At 41.2% G+C, this 17,725-nt stretch overlaps 1 protein-coding gene across 1 annotated transcript in view; it reads left to right on the top strand.

The window, feature by feature from the left end:
• Positions 1-404: 404 nt before the first annotated feature.
• The window catches only part of PKN2 (protein kinase N2), a 204,475-nt gene continuing 187,154 nt past the window's right edge, over positions 405-17,725 (top strand). The window contains exon 1 of the mRNA XM_029617523.1: positions 405-649. Within this exon, the coding sequence (XP_029473383.1) occupies positions 605-649 (45 nt within the window). The 5' untranslated portion in view covers positions 405-604. The remainder of the gene's footprint in view (positions 650-17,725) is intronic.

The raw sequence follows: 17,725 nt of genomic DNA, 5'->3' as shown, positions 1-17,725 counted from the left end.
AGGAGCTGCTCTTGCGGCTCCTCTCAGAAGTACAGTGAGTTAGAAAGCGAGCGGCCAAGCTGGCATGGTTGGCCGCCCCCTTCTCCAACAGCAGAACAGCCTTGCCTCATCCCCAACTCCCCTCCATGTCCTCTGGCCTCAGCACCATTATCATTTCTGTTAGCCCTGCAACTTCTGTCGCTACCACTGAAAGCATGACCACTCCCCCAGCGAGCGGGTCGCCACTGAGGCCGTCATGGACCCCTGAGGCCGCAAAGCAACCTTTCGCGACACTGTGACCAGCAAAGTGTGCGCGGGCGCCGTGCTGCGCGCGGCCAGGTTGCTGCTCGGCGGCGCTAAGGTGGCTGGGAGGGCGGGGGATCGGCAGTCCTATTCTCTCCTAACTCCTCGAACTTGGATGAAACTGAAATAAAGGCGCGGGGCGGAGGGAGTGAAGTGGTCGCCGGTTCTTTCGCGGCGTGGGGGGTGGTGGGGGGGAGCGAGTGACCGGCCTGTTCGCTGCTTTCGGCGCTGCGGGCCGTGCTTTCCATGAAACCTTAGCTCACCCTCCCCGGCGACGGCAACGTCCAGGTGCATAGTTGGGAGCGAAGCGGCCGCAAGTGCAATGGCGTCCAACCCCGAGCGGGAGATCATCCTGACGGAATTCCAGGTAAGCGGCGGCGCCTGGCTGGGTTGGGCAGCGCGGCCGGGGACCCGCCGTAGGCAGCGAAGAGGTGCGGGTGCTGCTGAGGTTGTTCTCCCTCGCAGAGTGCAGTTTGGGCTGCACTCTGTTGCTTTTTTTTTTTTTTTCTGCGTAAGGGGATAGATGATCGTGTGTCGGACGGTTGCCGAGTAAGTTTTAGAAAAGAAAATGGTTGAGAGAAGTTTTGTTTCATGTTTGACAATGGGGGAGCAATTTAAGGTGCGCTCAGTTATGGCACCGATTCGTTTTAAATCGCTAGTAGTAGCAACTTTTTTTTGATAATTTTAGTTGGGGTTAAATCATTAAGGTTACTCATTTTTATTCTTTCGGCGTTTGTGAGGCAATACTAGTGTTTATTGTTTGAAACCTCCCCTTAAGCCTCTCCCACAGTTTAAAGTCGTAAGGAGATGGTTTCTTTTATGCTAAGTCGTCATCAGAGCCCTACATACCATATCACATTGTGTAAAACTGAGCATAACATTCACAGTGAGCTCAGGGAAGCTGTTTTACTACTGTATGTATGAGAGGTCATAATAAAAGATGTACATCATGCCCTTAGATGTAATTAAAGGATATTTTCTATTTAGGGTCTAGGTCCCCTAGTCAAAGCATAACTCACCAGGAACAATGTATTTGGGTAATAAGAGGCCGAGGAAGAAAACCAAAAGATGAACCGGCACGGGACAGGCATGTTAGAATTGTGAAGAATTCTAGTTGGTATTGCTATGATCAGTGCGTAAACTGTAGAGAAGTGGGTAGTGTGCAGTATCTAGACTCAATTGATTTTAGTTGTTGTCATTCTATTATATTTTTTGAAATAATTTTTAGGGGTAAAAATAGTCTTATGGTTGAACGAATTCCTCTTCCTTTTCAGTTTGCCTAACTTGCAGTTATTTAAAGAGAACTGTCTCCAGAACAGGGGATTAAGTTCATGTTCTCTTCAGTTTTCGCACAGAGAAACTCTTCCATGCATTCGCTTGCATCTGTGCCTATACCTATAGTTGTTTACAAATGACAGAACAGTTCAGAAAGGCTTTTTTTTTTTCTTATTTAACTTTATATGCTTTTAAAAACTGAAGGCCAAATTCAGCTTTGATTGTACATATTTACTCTTTTGGAAAATAGAAGCTCTAGGGGCACTCCATGAAGTTAGCAAGTAGCACATTTAAGACTAATTGGAAAAAGTTCTTTTTCACTCAACGCATAATTAAGCTCTGGAATTTGTTGCCAGAGGATGCAGGTAGTGCAGTTAGTGTAGCTGGGTTAAAAAAAGGTTTGGATAAGTTCTTGGAGAAGTCTATTTACAACTGCAACTAATCAAGTTGACTTAGGGAATGACCTCTGCTATTATTGGCATTACACAAATAAGAACAAAAGAAAATGCCATACTGGGTCAGACCAAGGGTCCATCAAGACCATGCATCCTGTTTCCAACAGTGGCCAATCCAGGCCATAAGAACCTGGCAAGTACCCAAAAATGAAGTCTCTTCCATGTTACCATTGCTAATGGCAGTGGCTATTCTCTAAGTGAACTTAATAGCAGGTAATGGACTTCTCCTCCAAGAACTTATCCAATCCTTTTTTAAACACAGCTATACTAACTGCACTAACCACATCCTCTGGCAACAAATTCCAGAGTTTAATTGTGCGTTGAGTAAAAAAGAACTTTCTTCGATTAGTTTTAAATGTGCCCCATGCTAACTTCATGGAGTGCCCCCTAGCCTTTCTACTATCCGAAAGAGTAAATAACCGATTCACATCTACCTGTTCTAGACCTCTCATGATTTTAAACACCTCTATCATATCCCCCCTCAGTCGTCTCTTCTCCAAGCTGAAAAGTCCTAACCTCTTTAGTCTTTCCTCATAGGGGAGTTGTTCCATTCCCCTTATCATTTTGGTAGCCTTTCTCTGTACCTTCTCCATCGCAATTATATCTTTTTTGAGATGTGGCGACCAGAATTGTACACAGTATTCAAGGTGCGGTCTCACCATGAAGCGATACAGAGGCATTATGACATTTTCCGTTTTATTCACCATTCCCTTTCTAATAATTCCCAACATTCTGTTTGCTTTTTTGACTGCCGCAGCACACTGAACCGACGATTTCAATGTGTTATCCACTATGACACCTAGATCTCTTTCTTGGGTTGTAGCACCTAATATGGAACCCAACATTGTGTAATTATAGCATGGGTTATTTTTCCCTATATGCATCACCTTGCACTTATCCACATTAAATTTCATCTGCCATTTGGATGCCCAATTTTCCAGTCTCACAAGGCCTTCCTGCAATTTATCACAATCTGCTTGTGATTTAACTACTCTGAACAATTTTGTATCATCTGCAAATTTGATTATCTCACTCGTATTTCTTTCCAGATCATTTATAAATATATTGAAAAGTAAGGGTCCCAATACAGATCCCTGAGGCACTCCACTGTCCATTCCCTTCCACTGAGAAAATTGTCCATTTAATCCTACTCTCTGTTTCCTGTCTTTTAGCCAGTTTGCAATCCACAAAAGGACATCGCCACCTATCCCATGACTTTTTACTTTTCTTAGAAGCCTCTCATGAGGAACTTTGTGAAGCAGATTTGTGAGGCAAGACTTGCCCTGGGTAAAGCCATGCTGACTTTGTTCCATTAAACCATGTCTTTCTATATGTTCTGTGATTTTGATGTTTAGAACACTTTCCACTATTTTTCCTGGCACTGAAGTCAGGCTAACCGGTCTGTAGTTTCCCGGATCGCCCCTGGAGCCCTTTTTAAATATTGGGGTTACATTTGCTATCCTCCAGTCTTCAGGTACAATGGATGATTTTAATGATAAGTTACAAATTTTTACTAATAAGTCTGAAATTTCATTTTTTAGTTCCTTCAGAACTCTGGGGTGTATACCATCCGGTCCGGGTGATTTACTACTCTTCAGTTTGTCAATCAGGCCTACCACATCTTCTAGGTTCACCGTGTACCTAGCTTGTACATGCTCCCAGGCCCTGTAATAACCTCACTCCTTATATGAATTTCCTTAGTAATAGGAAGCTGATGTGGGAGCAGATTTTGTTTTCTGTTTTTGCTGTGGGGCAAAGAAGAGGAGGTGAGGCCATGGGGAAGGGAGGTGTGTGTCAAAAGTGGAGCTCCCAAGTAGGAGCAACCCCTGGGTAACTCCTCTTCCTCAAGAATGGCCATTGCCTATGAGTGCCAAAATTCTAAATCCAAGCCCTGGAAAGATGTGAGCTTAAAACAAAAATTTCCTGTTGATCTTAAATTGTGTGTGTATATGTAGATTTAAAACCTCAAGTGAAGTCCTGTTGCAGCACATTGATCTTTTAATATATTGTATTTCGTTTGTAAGTTGGTTTTTTTTTAAACCCATAAAATTACTAAAACCAAAATCATAGGAAGATAGGCATAGTTTATATTTGATTTTTCTTAATTGTATTGAAAGAACAAATATGTGAAGAATAACATCATCTGTGTGATGCTGATGAGTGTGGAAATAGACTTAATGCTATATACATCTATTTCCAAAAGAACAGTGTGTACTTTTTTTTGTTTGTTTGTTTTTTGCTAGCTTTACTTATTTAACCATGTTTGCAAACTCACTTTAACCTTAGAATTTAAAGATGAACGTTTGTGTATTGCTTTGTAGTAAAACAAGCTGAAAATAATCAGAGGGCATTTCTTTAATAGGTATCCTGATTATTTTAGCATATTTCAGTAAGATTAAGCAGGTGAGATTTATAGACTTTATTCAAAACTTCTTTGTAGTCACACACCAAACATGTACAAATTTGCCAAAAATATCTGATTTATTCTTTTCCGTTTATTAAATTCCAAAGTAAAAGGTTGGAAGCAAAAGAAGGTTCATTTACACGTTGAACCCATGTTATAGTAATAATAGTTGTAAATAATCCATAGGCATTTATTTGGATTAACTCAAAAGTTATCCAGATAAAATCTATCTAGGTAAATGGTAAGCATTTTGGAGGTGTTACATGGTGGAGTTATGTTTTGGAGTTAGCCGAATAACTTATTTGGCTGTCTCTAGCAGGCTAATGCAATATCATCGTGTAAAAAAAATGTGCTTCTAAACTGGGCACATGTTTTTCAGCCTGACTAGAGCTCCTTCCCCACTCCTGGCAGGGCTGGTCCTGATTGGTCCTCTTCACTGTCAGTGAAAAGGACCATTCAGCAGTATGTGAAGGCATGAATAAATTAATACTAAGTGCCTGACAATATCACTTTATTCACTTCCGGGAAGGGTTCCATTTGGGCCAGACCTTGGGGGATGCTGCTTTCTGAGGAACCACAGAAAGCAGGATTTTTTTTTTTGGGTACTTGAGAGCAACATGATTCTGTTTTCTGCAGTTCCTCCTACTTAGTATTGTGACAATACTACTAGGGGGCATCACAGAAAGCAGGATTTTTTGGCTTTTTTTATTTTTCTAGGAGCTCTTGAGCTTGTAGGAAAGAGTGATGGTTTCATATAGTGCTCAGCGGACACTCCATGGTGCCACATGAAATCTGTTTTTGTTTTTTATCATTAACTCACCACCTCCATCCTATACTACATTATAAAAACCATTTTTTTTGTTATTGTGATGCAACTTTCGACAAAATTTGTATTTAATCCAGTGTGTACTTTTTTGTATAAATTTTTATACTTTTAGTTTGTGCACAATAGCCTCTATATTTCTACTTCCTGCACACCACCCGCATTTCTCTACTGGGAAGGTGTTAAATTTTCCATTTTAAAATGAGCACTTTGGCATGGCTGGGTAATAGCTAATTCCCTCATCTACATGGAATTTGCATGTGATGATCTCTATAAACTATGCGCTCAATTGGACATGCTAATCCCCATATTGCATCAGGGGTTATTTTAGTGTGCCAAAAAAGTGTGTCCAATGGAGTATTACCCGGTGCGCTAGCCTGAGTGCACTGTATTGCATCTGCCTGTTGTGTGCTTGAGGGGGGTAGTTATCTGGGATCTTATTGCTAGATAGCTTTAACAATCAGTTACATTCAGTTAGACTTTAAGAAAAAAAAAGTAAAAGCTGAATGGGCTTCCTGGTCCAATTCCCCCCCCCCCCCCCCCCCCACTCCATTGAAACCAAGACCAGCCTATTTTTTTTTTTTTTTTTATTAGTACAGTTCCCCCCCCCCCCCCCCCCAAAAAACTTTAGCTCACATTGTGGACCCTTGTTCCCAAAAAGCTCTCCCAGTAAGTCATACTGAAATTGCAGGTCTGCAGCAGGTGGGCAACCTCTCCTATGCCCTCAAAATCACTTACTGACTGGGAGCCCAGAACTATCATCTGGCTCTTGGTGCATTCATTGTTGCTGTATTTTTATTTATATATTTTTTTGAAATCTTGTGCTGCTTAACCAGCTATATTCCTTGAATATAGTCAATTCACTGATTCACTAAGAGTTTTCCCCATAGATAAAAAGCCTTAATAAATCTGACTCCAAGTTATTTATTTAGGTACATGTTTCCAAATAACTTTGAAACCTAACCAGCATTATTCAATGACAGTCAGGTTGCAAAGTTATCCTGGTATGTACATCTGAATAATTTTATTCATCAATATTCAGTAAGATGTTTATCCTGCTGTATATCCCAGATAACTTATCTGGCTAACTTTAGCTGGATAAGAGTTCCACTAAACTTGTGGGGTTTTTTTTTTGTTTTTTTTTGAGAATTATTTCCCACTAAATAAAAGTTGCAAACTGTTCTTAGGTTTTAAAGCTGTAAAGAGATTGGAGATCTTACAACAGGAAAGAGTCTGCTTATGGAATGGTTTATCATCTCTGTACCTTATATTATAACCTCAGACTTGGGCAGCTATTATGTTTTTTAAATCGTTGATATAGGGAATACTATTGACAAATCCAAAATATTTGTTAAAATATAAACAGAATGAAACTAGGAATCAAAATAAAAATACGTGTGTTGGAGGGCGCAGAGAAAAGAACAGACCAGCCACCTGAGGCTGTTGAGAACGGGGCAGGGAATCCCCTTGCCGGCCGTGAGCTCCAGCTGACCCGCCGACGCCGCGACGTGAGGGGCGGACCCTGAGGCGGATCCCGGAGGTTGCCCTCTTAAGCGGGGCTTCCGAGTTCTTGAACCGAGGGCGCAGAGAAAAGAACAGACCAGCCACCTGAGGCTGTTGAGAACGGGGCAGGGAATCCCCTTGCCGGCCGTGAGCTCCAGCTGACCTGCCGACGCCGCGACGTGAGGGGCGGACCCTGAGGCGGATCCCAGAGGTTGCCCTCTTAAGCGGGGCTTCCGAGTTCTTGAACCGAGGGCGCAGAGAAAAGAACAGACCAGCCACCTGAGGCTGTTGAGAACGGGGCAGGGAATCCCCTTGCCGGCCGTGAGCTCCAGCTGACCCGCCGACGCCGCGACGTGAGGGGCGGACCCTGAGGCGGATCCCGGAGGTTGCCCTCTTAAGCGGGGCTTCCGAGTTCTTGAACCGAGGGCGCAGAGAAAAGAACAGACCAGCCACCTGAGGCTGTTGAGAACGGGGCAGGGAATCCCCTTGCCGGCCGTGAGCTCCAGCTGACCCGCCGACGCCGCGACGTGAGGGGCGGACCCTGAGGCGGATCCCAGAGGTTGCCCTCTTAAGCGGGGCTTCCGAGTTCTTGAACCGAGGGCGCAGAGAAAAGAACAGACCAGCCACCTGAGGCTGTTGAGAACGGGGCAGGGAATCCCCTTGCCGGCCGTGAGCTCCAGCTGACCCGCCGACGCCGCGACGTGAGGGGCGGACCCTGAGGCGGATCCCGGAAGTTACCCTTTAGGGGAGCTTAGCAGCGGCGCGCAGCAGAGCTGGCGCGCTGCTGAAGCCGCGCGTGCTAAAGGGGCGCGCGGCGAGACGGCTTTGCCCGGCTTCGCCCGGAATCGCCGGACGACGGCAAACATCTGTTGGGTGTAACCAGGTACTGTTTTTCGTTTGTTTTGCTTGTTAAAATAGTATCTTCTCTGCTTACCAACAATTGCACACAAAGTTTGGCGTCATAAACTGTGTGAATCTGCTATTACTAAAGCAAAATGCCTCCAAAAAGGAAGGGCAAGGTGCGAGTGTTTCCACCACTTCCCTTGCCGTCTCCAATTCAGCAGGAGATAAGCAGATTTCTCCTTTCACCTGCGCTGAATGAAATGAAGTCCAAAGACTTTGATGTGCCTCTCAGTCAGGGAGGGCTGAGTGGGCCTACAAACGAGGCTTCATTAAGCCCTAACATCGGCATGCCCCCTGCACAAAGACTGGCGGACAGTACCCAGGAGGGTATTGTAGAGAACATCGTAGAGGGGGCGGCTGCTATCTTGGACTCAACTTCAGGAAGTGGAATAGGTGACCTGAGGTTGGAAAACCCTGAGGGAGGGAATTTAGATCAAAAGCTCCGAGATATCAGTATTATTGACCTCCCTACCCGCCCAACAGTGGTAACCCTAGATTCACTTTGGGGGATGATGGAAGGAATGCTTTTGAATATTAAAGGGTTAGAAAAGAAAGTGGATAGTTTAATAACAGGAACTCAGCAGGACACGCTACAAACACAGAAACAAATTAAAGAGTTGGTTGACAGGACCAAAGAGTTGGAGAATTCCCAAAAGAAAAATATAGAATTCCAAGTAGCTGTTGTCAAAGACAGAGAAATAATCTCTAGAAGGCTTGAATCTCTAGAAAACACAGCCAAGAAATATAATTTGAGAATCATGAATTTTCCCAGAGTAATTGGGGAAATACCCCATATTACTTTAAAAAATTTGCTTAAGGAAATACTTGGCTCTGTTGCTGGAGATAAAATCATTGTACTTAATTGTTATTTTATACCAAAAAAAAGAATTCCAGAAGATAGATTAGAACAACCCTTTCAGGGTGATCTAACAAATTTTCTTGAGTCTAGTAACCAGGTAATTGATTGGGGGACTCTTTTGGCCAATTTCTCCATATTAGAGGATATAAGCTTGATAATGAAAAATTATTTCCAAAAATATCCGGTCAACTATATGGGAAAACAGATAAAGATATTCCCTGATCTTGCTTTCTCAACACAATTACGTAGGAAAGCCTTCCTGGCCTTACGCCAGGAGGTAACTGATATGGGATTTATTTTCACCTTAAGATTTCCGTGTAAGTGTGTCCTGAGAAAACAAAATGATGTATTTATTTTTTTCTCCCCTGACCAACTTAAAGATTTTTTAGAACAGAGGAAAATTCCAGCCTCATCCCCAATAATGAATTAAGGAATAAAGGAATATAAAACAGGCAGGTATTATGGGCCCTTTTGTTTATATATTGAAGTAAAAATACTCCCAATGATTTCTGTATGTAGTGCAATGTCCCCTCAAATGTGATTAATACTGAATGAACATGGCTGTGGTAAAATGTCAGTAGTGCTTTACAATGGAGATAAGAGCCCATTGAAATTACCATTATAGATTTTCTTTATTATTTATGTACCGCAATCAGATCATGTATTTCCCATTGCAAACATTGTTTGTATATATTGAAAATGATAAATAAAGGATTAAAAAAAAAAAAATACGTGTGTTGCACACTGTCTGTTGTAAGTTTCCTTCTCTAAGGCACCATTTAGAAACTGAAATAATTCTGAATAATATCTGGTCCAGACATCCAGCAGAAACACAATGTTTCTCTTAGGAACTTGCTCTGCAAAAATAAATCCTCAATATGAAAACTCCCAACCTAGTGAATATTCTCTGTATCTCAAATGTTATTGTTGTAATCGCTGTTATTCATATCTCAAAAAAAATAAATTTTTGTAGGAAAGAGTGATGGTTTCATATAGTGCTCAGCGGACACTCTCCATGGTGCCACATGAAATCTGTCTTTTTTTTTTTTTTAATTAACTCACCACCTCCATCCTATACTACATTATAAAACCCTTTTTTTTTGTTATGTGATGCAACTTACGACAAAATTTGTATTTAATCCAGTGTGTACTTTTTTGTATAAATTTTTATACTTTTAGTTTGTGCACAATAGCCTCTATATTTCTACTTCCTGCACACCACCTGCATTTCTATACTTAGCTTGCAGTGCTCTCCATTCTTATTTTCACCTCCATTGTTTGTAATTGCGAAATGTCAACTTGTACAAGTTTCGGCAAACAGCCTTCTTTAGGAATTATTTTCTCAAACAGCATCCGGAATTAGATGATTTAACTCAGTCTTGAAGTCCAAACTCATGCGGTGTGTAGAACATCCTCAGCGCGTCTTTGCGGTGGTTAAACTCCACATCGTCCCTACTTGATTATTTAACGTCACCTGGGTTTCCTGGAACCACCTATCATCATCCTTCACGTCAGAGACATCCAATCTAATTGGTCGTTCAGACCGGCGGGTTGTTCAACATTCAACGTAAAAATCCAAAGTTGTTCTCGATAATTAAGTGGTCTGATTTCACCGTAGTACCTCCAAAACTGTCTATTACTGTCCACCTCAGCTGGTCAAGAGTATGATTATATTTGATGCAATGAGAAACTATCGGAGCAGTGACATGGAGAGTGTCCGCTGAGCAATATATGAAACCATCACTCTTTCCTACAAAAATGTATTTTTTCTGAGATATGAATAATGGCGATTACGGCAATAACATGTGAGAGACTAAGTTGGGAGTTTTCATATTGAGAGTATATTGGAACCTGGTGTAGTGATCTTGTAGAAAGAAAGTATTTGTGTAAAAATAAATGGCATACAGTTAGGTTCTTTGTATATTTTTGCATCATGCTATCTCTTTACCTCTTGAGATCGGTTTTTTGGGGGGGTGGAGTGTTTTGAGAGATTTCATTTAATTTTATTTGGGGGTGGGGAGGGTCTATAATTAAAAAAAAAGAAAAAAATTTTTTTTAGTACAAGGTATATTGTTGGTGTGCAATGATATATGGATTAGCCTCTGTTGGAGACAGGATGCTGGGCTTAATGAACCCTTGGTCTGACCCAGTATGTCATGTTCTTTTGTTCTTACATTGAGCCTGTAGAATTTTTTTTCTCCTAGTGGGCCACATGACTATTCTGTAATGTCAGTGACAGCAAAGCCAGACCAAGACCAACCACCCAGATATCAATATTTCAGCATCTCCAAACATCACCTGCTTTGGGGGAATAAACACACACTATAAAAATGAGGCAAATATTTGCACTCGGCACAAATTCAATATAAATAGCACAATCTTTCAGTGTGGCGGGAAGTTTCCATTTCAGATTGGCACTTGGTTTGTTAGATAAATCAATAACAAAGATTACTGATTTATGATGCACCCCAATCAAGGTTGCTAAAACTCGTGGTCAGGGTAAAATGTTTAAATGCCATCCAGATCAGTTTCTGCAGGAATTCCTCTTCATGGCAAACACGAGACAATGCTTGAAACACCATTTCTACTTACAGGCTTAACACCGTTTCAATACTTTCTGTATCAGCTTAGATAGGATCCCATACCATCACTTGGCCTCCTAGCTATCTAAATGCAGGGAACACCTTCCATCCCTTGAGGACCAATCCAGATCATCAGAGATGGGGCCAACATCTGAGGCAGCTTCTGTTTAAGCCAATCTGTGGCTCTGCACCCTAGGCACCAGCCTTCCACCAACCAGACCACGGCTTCAGTGCATCTTTTTGCCCTGATTTGATTTGATCATTTTGCAAGTTTTCAGAGTAAAATCCCCTTCTTGTTTGTAATGGCTCTTCTGCTTTTATAACCTGGTCCCTATCTGTCTGTTTTATATTTCCGTGTTTATATGTCACATGTAGGCATACAGTTCCCCTTCCAAAATTTTCACCTTTTGCTGCCTTATAGCCTGGAAGTAAAAATCAAGTGTTTTTAGTTTTATAGATTTACACATCCTCTCTCTCAGCTTCCGAGTGCAAAATATACAAACCATATTCTTTACCTTTTTTGGGGTCAAAAATCTTTTATTGAGGGACAAAGTATATATGTATACACACTCACACATAATCACACAATATAGATACATCTAGATGTGCAAAGTTGGTAGAGACCTATCCCAACTGACTTACAGTTGTTTTTTTGAGATTATATATATTTGAGAATATTAATCCAATTTAGATGTATATCAAATTACAAAGTTTCATGTCTCTTACCTCACCATGCAATATTCTTCTCCAAGTATTAGATTGATGCTGTTGCTCTTCCCAGGATCTTGAGTAGATGTTCGTGGGCCTTTTCAGTGTCTTTGCCAACTCCTTTTCCCCCCTCTCTCCTTCTCAAGATGGCTGTAAGTCATCCTTCTCTACAAATCCCAATGATCTCAGATCCCTCTTTGGCAAAGGGAATCTCTCCCATAGTTAAAACAGAAAAAAAATAGGAAGTATTCAAGTCGCTTGTTTAATGGGTACTCAACTTACGAACATCAACATAAAAAATATAAAAGTGATAGGGAAGGTGGAAAAAGACTCCCTTCTAACTAAAAGTCTCTATGGAGGCATTGAAACTTAACAGAAAATTCAATGGACAGGCATAGCTTTCTTCTCCTAGAAAGGGAAACAGAAAATCCACAATATAAAATGGTGGTCTGAATATTTATATCAAAGGAACTCACCATATGCACTCTCCTACATGGGGGAGCTAGTTGCCCATATTACTATTAGTTTCCTCCCCACACAAATAAACTATTCTGCATGGTTTGTGGTAGAAATTTAACAGGATCTCTCTCTACGTGTGTGTGTGTGTATACACACCAGAACTTTGTGAATCACATGGGAGGTGAAGCAAACTTGCTCTAAACCATGAGGAAGGAAAAAAGAGAAAGTTGGCTTTATCATCTTAAACTTTACACAAGATTTGAGAAGTCACAAATTTTATTTAGAAGTACTTGTAACATTGATAAGTGAATCGAACAGCTGTAAAGACTACTTTTATCGATATGCTTTGAAATGATGAAAATAATGTTAGAAACTGTCAGCTTCCAGAATACTTTTTACTGCCTAGTGACTTTTACATTCATTAGTGCTTTTGTCACTGCTTTCTACCATTACTTTGAACTGAGACTTAAGTTTTACAGTTCTAAAAACCTTGAAAGTTCTCTTCCCCCTCCCCCCTCAATACTCAGGGAATCCTGACCACTCAGATCATTTATTTATTTTATTTATTTAAATTAATTTATATACCGGAGGTTCCTGTATAATATACATATCACCCCGGTTCACAAAGAACAGTAACTATCGCTACAAATAGCGGTTTACATAGAACAGAATAAAAGAAGTTTTACATTGAACAAAAACAAAGTAATAAGTTTTACATTGAAGTCAGCATGTGTAAATTTCTGATTAACAAAGGAAGAAAAAAATAGATCTGAATAACTCGTTGTGGGCTTGAAAAGACTTTTCTTCGTGTTCTTGGCTCTAGGGGAAAGCTTGTTTGAAAAGCCAAGTCTTAAGTTTCCCTTTAAATGTAGAGTGGCATGGTTCCAAACGAAGGTCTGGAGGGAGCGAGTTCCAAAGTGAAGGGCCCGCTGTGGATAATGCACGTTTCCTCAGAACGGATTTCGCAGGTTGTGTGATTAGTCTGTTCTGATAGGCGCTTCTGGTTGGTTTCACAGATGTGTGTAATTGAATTTGGAATGTTAGGTTGAGAGGTGCGATGTTGTGTAAGGCCTTATGTATCATCATTAAAGACTTGAACTGGATCCTGTATTTAATTGGAAGCCAGTGGAGATGGTGGAGAATTGGGGTGATATGATCTCTCTTTTTTGCATTTGATAGAATTCTTGCAGAGGCGTTCAGGACCATCTGAAGTGGTTTGATGGTGCATGCTGGAAGGCCTAGGAGGAGAGAGTTACAATAATCCAGCTTTGGGAGTATGATGGCTTGTAAAACCATGCGGAAGTCTCTGTATAGGAGGAGAGGTTTGAGTTTCTTTAATGTTTGAAGTTTAAAGAAACATTCTTTTGTTGTGTTGTTGACGAATTTGTTGAGACTGAGTCTGTTGTCTATGATGACTCCCAGATCTCTAACTTGTTGTGTGGTGGAGAGCCCTGTGGTGACCGGATGTTGATTAGTGTTAGAATGTGAGGAAGGGGTATAGTTTTCCGGAGTTATAATGAGGATTTCAGTTTTGTTTTTATTTAGAACCAAGTTGAGGCTGGTGAGTAGATTGTTGATAGCTGACAGACATTTATTCCAGAATGATATGGCTTTGTATATGGAATCTTCTATAGGGATGAGGATTTGAATATCATCCGCGTATAGGTAATGTCTTAGCTTAAGGTTAGTGAGAAGTTGACAAAGTGGGAGTAGATAAATATTGAAAAGAGTCGGGGAGAGGGATGATCCTTGTGGTACCCCCCTTTTGGATTCGATGGTGTGGGACTCTTTGTTATTTATCTTGACCTTGTATGTTCTGTTCTCCAGGTGTCCTGGGACCTTTTCAGCGCGGATAAGTACCCGTTGCAAAAAATTGGTTGAGGAACTTTTAAAAAAACTTTGAAAAAGATAACAAAAATTGAACTTTTGAATGATTAAAAGCAATAGTGACCCCTATGAGAAACGGGTTGAACACATAATATGTCTTCTCGTGAATAGAGGGTCTTACAAAATTTGTTTAAAAACTGTTTGGCGTTTTTGGGTGTTATGTTAGCTCTTTAACTAGTACACAGTTTATTTTTGGTTGCTCTGTGTTTTATGCCAGCTGCCTGCAGTCCCACAGCCCTGAGATGTCTAGTGGTCATTTTCACCTAACAGCCATCAGTCGTCATCCCCCCCATGCATGCATATTGTGGAGCCGAGAGTCCCTGTGTTTGTGTCACAGAGGAGCGTACATGCATATCTCTAATATTATGTGCTTGAACTCTGAGCTGTTTCATTTCAGCAAGCATATGCTCCTCAGTGGCCAGTGAATTATACAAGTGCACCCTGCCTTATCTCGCTATGGTTTGCTTAATGATTGTGCTGTTCTGTGATGCATAAAGTTTTAGTTTGAAACATTAAAAATAATGCATGTTTTGTCTGATCATTCATGTTTTCTTAAAATGCTACACATCTTACAAATTCTGCTAGGGGTATGTAAACTTTGTGTGTGTATGTATATATTCCTTGGCTCTCCCTTTGGTTCCAGTGCTATCTGCTGTACCACACATTCCCTGTACTGTTCTGAGTCTTCTGCTTCTATTTGTGATTGAGTCTGACTGAAGTTGCTTTATTTGTGACTTGCTTTAAGCTCTAAGCTCTTTTCCCTTAGATATTCTATCACCTTCCTAGATTTTTGCTCGATGAAACTTTTTATGAAGTCAAAGTATACAGGGCCCTAGCTGACCATCCCTGTAACAGAACTCAATTGTGTGATTATATGCTTTCCTTCCTGAACATAGTGCTTACAAATGGGGGTAATGTCTATAATGTCCAGACAGGGGTCCACCTGATTAAAAGTGATCATCATACGGTATGGTTTGATATTGAGATTAAGATACAAAGAAGTCACAAAAGACCAGTGTTTTGAATTTCAAATATATGGACTTTGACAAAATGGGGATGTACCTGGAGGAAGAATTAGAAGACTGGGAGAAAATGGGCGAGATGGAACAATGGGCTAAATTTAAAAGGAGCTATTTCAAAGGCAACAAATCTATTAGAAATGTAAACAAAAGTTCAAGGAAAAAGAAACCAATTTGGTTCTCAAAGGAGGTGGCTACAGAAATAAAGGCAAAAAGATCAGCGTTCAGGAAGTATAAAGGATCTCAAACAGAGGAACACAGGGAACAATACCTAGTGAAAATAAGGGGGATGAAGAAAAAAATCAGAAAAGCAAAAGGTCAAGTGGAAGAAAGGATTGCCCAAGAGATAGAGGTAACAAAACATTTTTCAGATACGAGGAAGAAGAAAAAACCCAAAGTGGTATAGTGAAATTGAAAGGTGACAAGGGGCAATGTGCCAAGACAAACAAGGGGTCGGATGAGGTACTTCTCAGGATACTATGAGAACTCAGATGTCCTGGTGGGTCCGCTAAATGACCTGTTCAATAGATCCCTGGAAACGGGAATGGTGCCATGAGATTGGAGAAGAGCAGTTGTGTTGATGCTTCATAAGAGTGGTAGCAGAGAGGAGGCTGGAAACTAAAGGCTGATTAGCCCTACTTCAGTGGTTGGAAAATGAATGGAGATGCTGCTGAAAGAAAGGATACTGAACTACCTACAATCGGTAAGTTGCTGGACCCGAGGCAACGTGGATTCACCAGAGGCAGGTCTTGTCAGACAAATCTGATTTTTTTTTTTTTGATTAGGTGACTAGAGAATTGGATCAAGAAAGAACACTTGATGCTATCTATTTGGATTTTAGCAAAGCTTTTGATACCGTTCCACATAGGAAGCTTGTGAACAAAATGAGAAGCTTCTGGGTGAATGCCAAGGTGGTAGAGTGGATTACAAACTGTTTTACTGATAGGAGACGGCGTGTAATGGTAAATGGAACCTACTCTGAAGAGAGCCGTGTTAAGTGGAGTGCCACAGGAGTATTGGGACCGGTTCTGTTCAATATCTTTGCAAGCGACATTGCGGAAGGAATAGAAGGTAAAGTTTGTCTATTTGCAGATGATACCAAGATCCGCAACAGAGTGGACACGCTTGAAGGAGTAGAGAGAATGAAAAATGATTTGCGAAGGCTTGAGTAGTCGAAGATTTGGCAGCTGGGATTCAATGCCAAGAAGTGCAGAGTCATGCATCTGGGATGTGGTAATCCAAAAGAGCCGTATGAGATGGGGGGAGGCTGATGTGCACGAACCAAGAGCAGGATCTTGGGGTGATAGTTTTTCTGGCAATCTAAAGATGGCGATGCAGTGTGACAAGGTGATAGCTAAAGCCAGAAGAATATTGGGTTGCATAGAGAGAGGAATAACCAGTAAGAAAGTAGAGGTGGTGATGCCCTTGTACAGGTCCTTGGTGAAGTCTCACCTGGAGTATTGTGTTCAGTTCTGGAGCCCTTGTCTCAAAAGGGATAGAGACAGGATGGAAGCAGTCCAGAGAGGCTACCAAAATGGTATTTTGGGGGGGGGGGGGGGCAATATCAGAAAACCTATGAGGAGAAACTGAAGGATATTATATGTATACCCTGGAAGAGAGGAGGCACAGGGGTGATATGATACAGACCTTCAGATACCTGAAAGGAATGTGAAGGTTTTAATGTGTTTTAATGATGTGCAAATGTCAAACCTTTTCCGTTGGAAAGAAATCAGTAGAACTCCAAGGTGCCTCAGAACTAACATCAGAAAATATTTCTTCACAGAGAGGGTAGTGGATGCCTGGAATGCCCTTCCGAAGGAGGTGGTGAATTCAAAGGGCATGGGATTAATTCTTTGGATCCCTGCAGGCTAAAGAATGGAAATGAAGAAAAGAGTGCATGGGGAAACTTGATGGTGTGGCATTTATTACCCTTAATAAGCCTTGATACTGTTGATGCAACTCCATCATTGCTCTCTGTCTGCTTCAGTGACAGGGGAAAAAGGGGAATTGGATTCGTTCAACAACAGAGGGCCCTGACTTTTACACACTGGGGAAACAAGTATGAGGGTAACTTGCTGATGCAGTTTTTACTACCTTTAACCAATATGACTGATACTTTGATGCAACTCCAGCATTGCTCTCTGCTTCAACAGCAAGTTATAACAGGGAATTGGATTCAAACAGCAACCAAGGGCCCTGACTTTTATGGTGTGGGAAACAGATAAGCAAGGGGTAACCTACATAGCACAGCAGATACTAGCATAAGCCTACTGGGCAGACTGAGTGGACCATGTGGTCCTTTTCTGCTTTCTTTTCTGTGTTTCTTCCATGCAGTGAAATACAATCTAGTTGATTGGTATACAAAGCTGTTTTATTTTTACTCATAGCAGAAATTAACTTTTTTGGAACCATGTTTTTGTTTGAAATGGACAAACATCTCTCATTCTATACTGTACATTTAAGAAACTTGTAGTTCATGTTTGTAAAGTGACAGCTGAAAACTGAGTGAAAAATGTGATGGTTGGGCTTTAACAAGTGAAGACAATAGTAATGGCCATTTTCTGTA

The sequence above is a fragment of the Rhinatrema bivittatum genome, chromosome 10 (assembly GCF_901001135.1).
Source record: "Rhinatrema bivittatum chromosome 10, aRhiBiv1.1, whole genome shotgun sequence".
Taxonomy (NCBI): Eukaryota; Metazoa; Chordata; class Amphibia; order Gymnophiona; family Rhinatrematidae; genus Rhinatrema; species Rhinatrema bivittatum.
This window is presented reverse-complemented; position numbering and strand designations above follow the sequence as displayed.